Source organism: Rhinopithecus bieti, unplaced genomic scaffold, assembly GCF_001698545.2.
Source record: "Rhinopithecus bieti isolate Rb0 unplaced genomic scaffold, ASM169854v2 scaffold_2454, whole genome shotgun sequence".
Classification (NCBI taxonomy): domain Eukaryota; kingdom Metazoa; phylum Chordata; class Mammalia; order Primates; family Cercopithecidae; genus Rhinopithecus; species Rhinopithecus bieti.
In genome coordinates this window covers 1,244,016-1,251,889 of record NW_016803843.1, presented here as the reverse complement: position 1 = coordinate 1,251,889, position 7,874 = coordinate 1,244,016, and the positions used below count along the sequence as shown (strand labels likewise).

Below are 7,874 nucleotides of genomic sequence, written 5' to 3'. Positions count from 1 at the left end.
CTTCCTTGCTTTCTGAAAAAAAAAAAAAAAGGTATTTAGACAGTAGTTCATGATGATACAATTAAAATTTAGTTTTATGAACAAAAATTGAAACTGTCATTTGTAGGAAAAAATTCAAATGTAAAATTGTTATTTTTCACTATTCTTAGATAGCAAGAGAAGTAAGAATTTCTTTACTGTGATTTACATCACAATAGAATTTTTTTCCTTGACAAAGGACCTTTTAAAAATCCCAGGAAAGGGCCACAAAATAATCAAAGACTGCACATTGTAAATAAAACCCTTCAGCTGTTATTGAAACATAAGTATAATTATACACAAGGAAAAGGTATTATCAGCAGAGAAAAGATGCCTTAAGAATTCTTTGTCTTTTTCCAAACTGATGGACATGAGTGAGCTCTAATATCATTATGTTTAGAAATGGCTTCATCCAGATCCAACTGTACATCATTAATATTCACTTCCATGCAGCCATTATAAAAGGCATTCACTGGTGTGGCACTGAATGGAACATCTGTAAAAGCAGAATATTAGACTATTAGTCCAAGACTTTTAGTATCTTACTTGTTTACAGTGAGAGAAGTCGTTCAGACTTCCTATTTCCAGCAAAATTCTAATCCTAAAGGAAAAGTTAATAATGAAATTCTATTCCAAAAATACACATTAAGTGACTCTGATATACATGTTATTGTACTTCATTGAATTCAGCACGTCATGAGTTCCTAGGATTTCATAAACACAATTAGCTCCATTTAAACTTAAACACATTTGAGGGAGAGTAAAACAAGCATATTCTTGTGATATTCTATTTTTATCATACAAACAACATATGATTTTCTCTTTAAACTTAAGCAACATGTTAAGCATTGTTAAATCATTTTTTCAACTCCAGATTATAACTACTTGGAAATCTCTTTTCAATGCCATGATCAATATATCTCTTTTATTATTGTTGGAATAAACGCAGATTTCTGTATTTTTTCCAAAGAAATAGTTTTTTGTTGAGCATGCAATAGGTCATGATAGAGGATTCACTTTCATGTACTATTTGGAGTTCCTAAAAATAACAATTTTCCTTCCTCTTTGTTGGCTTCTCCTCTCCATTAATCTTAACTCACAATGGATATTCTTTAGCCCCTATTCTTCATCTTCAGTACCTCGTGGCAAAAAAAAAAAAAAAATCTTGAAATTTTCAATTTCTAACTTGCCATCACAGTGAATAAAGTTCACACATTATTACGAGCTCATAGCATTTGTTAAGAATCCCTTTCAAGTTGGGCTAAACATCATAGATTTTGCCACTTTTCCTTTTTTGAGAAAAGAAATTACTCAAATTCATTCATTTTTTGAGGAACGCAATTACTCAAAATCATCCATTTCTCTTGGGTTTTAATTCTTCACATGTAATTTAGCATGCCTACTTGGCATGCAATTAATAATTTACCCATCCCACAGTTTATACTCTTAATATCTCAATATTTAGCTCCTCTCAAATTTTCCCCACTCTTTCTCTCAAGACATTTTGCCTGAAGTTAGTCCTCAGTGCTGTTGCCAAAGTCCCAAAACCACTGAAATTTTGATAATTCTGCTTCTTTTAAAGTCTTTGTTGGTTTGATTTCCTAAAATTGTGTTCAACTAACTTGTGGATAAGGTAGTAGGTAGATTTCAATATAGAATTCATTCATTTAAACTATAATTTCACTCCCTAATAATTAGGCATGCTCGCTACTTACCTCTATTGATCTATCTATGTTACCTCTATTGATCGATCGATCTATCTATTGATCTATGTTACCCCTATTTATCTATCTATCTATCTATCTATCTATCTATCTATCTATCTATAGCTTTTAAAGCCTATTTACTTCTATTTCCCAAAACCCCAGATACAATTTCCATGTATGGGAAGTCAAGACCCTGAGCAGTTTAAGCAATATATTGAAGGTTATCAGAAATCCAGACATCAAACTCAGAATTCTCCCCATGAGAATAAATTGCAAATGTCATCTGAAAATGCTTCTAAATAACTTTCTGTCTCTTTTTTTCCATTCAAAGTGAAATATTGGTGCCAATTTCATATTTTCCAATATTCAGTTAAAGATGAATCTGCTTTTCTTCCAGTTTTCCCCATCTTGGTAAATGGAATCTCCATCCACACAACTGCTCATGCCAGATACCTAAAAGTCACCCTTATACGTGTCTTTCAGTCATTGAATCCTATTAATTTTGTTTCTAACACATATCTCCAATCTATTCACTGTCCATCATCTTTACTGCTATCACCCTATTCCTGCAGCTTCCTCGGTTTCCTCATCTGTAAAATGGGGATAACAATAGCACTTACTTCACTGGACTATTTTGAAAATTAAACAAGTGGATATATTTGAAGCACTTTGAACAATGCCCAGACTGTTTGTTTTGCAATAGTTGATGGTAGTTTAGATACTGCAACTATTGTCACTGCTTCCTCATCTGGACTACTGAATAGCCTCTCGGATCATCTCAATTAAACCCACTGTTGTCTCCCACCTATCCATCTCCATCCAGCATGCAGAGTGACTTTTAAAATTGTAATATTGCTATACTTTTAATAGTTCCATGTCTCTCATTATAAGACTCATGACCCTGAATTCGGCCTACAAACAATCCATCCAACCACCCAGTTCACAGCCTCATTATATACCACTGTCTCCCTTGCTCAGTATGCTTTAACCATACTGATATCCTACAGATTCCTCCAGGGTGTCATCCCTTTCCACTCTGCCCACACATGGAACATTTTACTTGCATAATAACTCCAATCCCCACTCCCACACCTGGTTAAATTTATTTAACCTTTTCAGTATCAGATTTATAGTTTAGTCTATTATTCAGACCAGTTGTTTCTGGTCCCCACGACCAGGTGAGAAGTCATATTTTCAGGTTCTAAAAGTAACCCATACTTTTCCCTCATAAAAGTGATCACAATTTTAATTATTTTGATATTTTCCTAATTAGTTGTTTAATGTCTACCTCTGCCACTAGATTGTTTATTACTACGTTGCGAGCACCTGGGACACAGGGTCTTAATAAAGGCTGGATAAATGGGGCTGGGCGCGGTGGCTCACGCCTGTAATCCCAGCACTTTTGGAGGCGGACAGATCACAAGGTCAGCAGATGGAGACCATCCTGGCTAACATGGTAAACCCCGTCTCCACCAAAATACAAAAAATCAGCCGGGCGTGGTGGCGGCGCCTGTAGTCCCAGCTACTCGGGGCTGAGGCAGGAGAATGGCGTGAACCCGGGAGGCGGAGCTTGCAGTGAGCCGAGATCGCGCGACTGCCCTCCAGCCTGGGCGATTGAGCGAGATTCCATATCAGGGAAAAAAAAAAAAAAAAAAAAAAAAGTTGGATAAATGATAAGAAGAACTGAATAATAGATGAATAAATATTGTATAAATACAAATATTGAACTTATAAGACTATTGTGACGACGAAATAAAATAACATATCCTTTCTGGCTGGAACAGCCAAATGCAGCAAAACTTGATCAGCCTTAGTTTAAAGTTTTTAAACTAAATAAAACAAAATATGCCAATAAACTGTTGGTACTAGCCCCTAGAAAAGAATAATGAGTACTGGAGTTTATGTTCCCTTCTGATGCCTTTTAGTATAATTATGTATTTAAAATACTATCAATTTGATTTAAAATACACTTTTAAAACTGAAGAAAAGTACCTGGAAGGCCACCCAGGTACGTGGCCACTTTTCCTGTCATTGCTTTGTCCAAGATGGCAAGTTGTCTTCGTAGCTCTTCGTCGGAGATGGTTTCTATTTTAAGTGGTGTCAACAACTCCAGATTGTTTCTGTTGACTCTAAATTCCAGATGAGATCGTTGATTGGAACACAGACTTAGGGCCTGTATCCGATATATTACAGTATTTTCAACAGATAACACAATATCCTGAAGAGCAAAGATTCAATATAAGCAAGGAGTAAGAGTAATGCTGCTTAAGAGTGACTTTTGAGTTTTGAAAGTCAAAACTAAATTTCAATAAGGAAAGAAAATGTATGATAGAGTCTCTAAATTTAAGTGAAAAGTTACTAATTATTATAACACTAACATAATAATTATGACTAAATTTTAAAATACACACTAGTTTTACAAACTCTAAGTTTAGCTAACATGTAAATGTATACTGGTTTCCGAAAATTCAGTAAGACAACCGGAACCTACAGCAGTGTCTTAAGCAATATCTTTCTGTTTATGAGCCTTCCTAATTTCCAAGTTTACATATGAAAAGGGAAGGAGTTGAATCACTCTTTGTTGAAGAAAAGACCTGGGAAATTTAAAATGCTTTAGTAAGCATATGTCAGCAGGACTAACAGGTTTCTTTGTGCCACACAAGCAATCCTATAGACTTGGGATAAAATAAGTGAACAGGCCCTGAGAAAGAAAAACCAGGGATTGCCAACAGTACATTATAGAACATTTACCAGAAGATTCTCCAGAAAGAAACTGTGTTCATTCTGCTGAACTTTTCAAACTGCCGTTATGCCTAAATCACTCAATGTGTTGAGTGTGATCTCTTCATGTAGCTGATATGGCATAGAGGAAAGTGATAAAACCATAGTCAGAAATGTTTATTTAGGAATCCAAGATACCTATTTGAAGTGAAAAGACTATACTTTGCAAATACAGGTTGCTTGAGGAAATCTGTTATTGTGTTGTACATGTCCATATCCTTAAACTCATTAAAAGAGATGGTCAATAAAGAAAATGTTCCAGAAAGATCAATGGTAACTGGAATATAGTTATGAAATATTGCACATAGACCTTATGAAGGAAATCTGACATACAAAGAAAGAATCATGGAGGCAAACACTCAAAGGATAAAATAAATATCAAAGACATGGCATGCGTTAACCTCCTCCACTGCATGAACGTAGTGTTGAAGATAGGAATTCAATTTTGTTTACAAAGAAAAACAAACTAGCAAATAAAAAAACCCCTGAAATCCAAATGTAGAAAGCTCCTTAAAGACAGGAGATTAAAACAAAAAAACCTCATCAGGATATTTTTAGGTTACTTATGGTTAACCACCAGAAACTTCCCATCCTCCTCCCTGAATCATACATTAAGTTGCAAACAGCATAACCTGTTTTACTACAATTGACATTATTCAACCATAGGTCTCTTTCTAAAATCTACTGAAAGCAACCAAGCCAGCCTTGGCATAGACATCAGCTTCTTGCTGTAACTTATTGGAATCCACTGTGGATGACACATAGACAGAGCAATTATCCTCTAATAGAAGTCTGAATAATACAGATCTTCTGATAACCCTCATATTTCCTTTCATCTAAGGTTTTTTTGTGTTCTTCCTCCTAATTTCAAATAAGAGTTGCCAGTAAGAAGCCAAGTGGACCAGTTTTAACTTTCTCTCCTTTTTCCTAACTTACTCTTGGGAGAAAAGATTAAGAGTGTAAGAAAGAACAAAACATTATAATTAAGCACTGAATATCTGACAGTGCACTGTAATTAGACTCACTTCTATGTTGACAGTACAGACTAATTCCCACGATGCTTAAAGGATTCTTAATAAGGGTGGATCTCAATGCACTCGGATGATTCCAAGCAGCCTCTGTGAGAGTCTGCCTAATCTTACCTATAGATGCAGTAGGTTTTTCAATCCTCCCTCCCCTTACTTCTTCGTTCAGACCTTGGAAACAAGCCAGCAAAAAAAGTAACAATAATAGACATTTTTTTGAGTCCTTAATGATGTGCTGGAGATTGTGGCAAATACTTTACATAAGTTACGTTATTTAATCTTCAAAATAGTCCTTTGAGGTAAATACTGCCAAATCACTTTACATAAGTTACTTTATTTAATCTTCGAAATAGTCCTTTGAGGTAAGTACTGCTATATATCCATTTTAAAAAATGAAAAGAAAAACAAGGCTCATATAGGTTTAGAGTTAAGTTACCTGTGATTTTTCAGAGGTGGAGTCCACCAAGGACACAGCAAAGGGCACTGTGTTGTTACCAGAAACCAAGGCAAGCATAACACCAGTGCCCATGGATGGACGAATATTCAAAGTCACATTTATATGCCAACCCTCAGCATTGGATCCATTATCTATTTAAAAGAATGAAACAGAAATATGATCAATGCACTCCTAAAGTGCACCAGGAGGAATTATTATTAATACAGTCTGGATAATATTCAAAACTATCTTGTGTAATACTAAACATTTCGTTCCCTTTCTCAATGATCTATATAATCTAGGCAAAACAAAACAATAAAAAAATTTTTTTTAATGCAGGTAAGAAACACGCAAATGGAGTCCCATCTTCCCGTTCTTCCTAGAAGAGAATTCTGGAATGTGGTGTTAAGGATTATCATGGATTTTCCCTGTTGGCTCTTTAACACCTCTTCCTTCTCCCTTGCACACTCACCAATGCTCTCAAAGTGATCATATTTCAAAGTACACATTTGAAAGTTCAACAAATTCTCTGTAATCATTGAGGGAAAATCTGGGTACAGTTGCCATCATCACTCCAAAGGATGAATATGATCTATATATATAGGAGAGTTGGATAGTTTGATACTAGAGAAATACACTGACATCAGCAGCTAGTTTTGAAATCAGAATGGGAACCCTTGTTTCGTGACTCTCTTGTCATAATCCTCCACATTCTCCTTCCTCATTACTAGGTTAAGTGTCTATCCCACTAAAGCGCAAGCTCTAGGAGGTATATGTCTCTATCATTGCTTTGTTTCCCCAGCAGTCACTCGATAGATATTTGTTGAATTAATATGTTTCTAGAGTAGTTGGATTCCTAAAAAGATTAGTTCATAATCTGAATGAAGTCTTCCTCATGTAATATAATGTAACATATAGCAAAGCCCAAATACCACATGGAGCCCTTGAAAGGGTAAATGTGAATAAGGAAAATCATTTTCCTTTGACAAGATGTTCTTCCACTTAGCCACATATAATGTCACAAAGTTTTCCATTATAATCCTGTAATTCCCACCCAGAAGAAAAAAATAGATAGGCCAGGTGCAGTGGCACATGCCTGTAATCCTAGTACTTTGGAATTGCCTGAGCTCAGGAGTTCGAGACCAGCCTGGGCGACATGGTGAAGCATCTCTACCAAAAAAAAATACACAAAATTAGCCGAGCATGGTGGTGTGTACCTGTAGTCCCAGCTACTCGGGAGGCTTGATTCAGGAGAATCGCTTGAACTCAGGAGGCAGAGGTTGCAGTGAGCTGAAATCACGTCACTGCACTCCAGCCTGGGAAAAAGAGTGAGACTCTGTCTCCAAAAAAAAAAAAAAAAAAAATGGGTATATGTAATCATTGTGAAATAAGTAATTTTTAATTGATATATCATAATTGTACATATTTTGGGGTACATATGTCGTTTGATAAATGCATACAATGTGTAATGCTCAAACCAGGGTAATTGGAATTTCTATCACCTAAACATTTATCTTGAAATAAGTAAATTTAACACAGGATATTAAACTCAAACTAAAATGAACAGGCAAATGTATAGAAGTTAAAATGTAACATTAAATATTAATTACAAAGTAGATCACTTACAAATTATCCATGAAATGATTAATTACTTATTAAAGTAATTTTTTTAGATACAATGTAACTCATTTTCATTACCTTTTCAGGATTTTTTCCTTTGGCCAAATCATTGTGGATTTAGTTTTATCCTAATTTAATCCTCACCCCATTTATAACTTAAAAAAAAATCCTTCATATGCAGAACACAGCTAGGCATTGTATTAATTTATGTTAGAAAAAGGGAAATCATTTTTGTAAAATTTGTCCTTAGAAATGTAATAAAAAAGGCTAGGCACAGTGGCTCACGCC

The 7,874-nt window shown here is 35.1% G+C and overlaps 1 protein-coding gene across 1 annotated transcript in view; it reads right to left on the bottom strand.

Annotated features, from left to right (window-relative positions):
* Window positions 1–291: 291 nt before the first annotated feature.
* The window catches only part of PROS1 (protein S), a 101,929-nt gene continuing 94,346 nt past the window's right edge, over window positions 292–7,874 (bottom strand). Inside the window, exons 13-15 of the mRNA XM_017855198.1 lie at window positions 5,967–6,118; window positions 3,717–3,942; window positions 292–514 (exon numbers count right to left, since the gene is read on the bottom strand). Of these exons, the coding sequence (XP_017710687.1) occupies window positions 354–514; window positions 3,717–3,942; window positions 5,967–6,118 (539 nt within the window). The 3' untranslated portion in view covers window positions 292–353. The remainder of the gene's footprint in view (window positions 515–3,716; window positions 3,943–5,966; window positions 6,119–7,874) is intronic.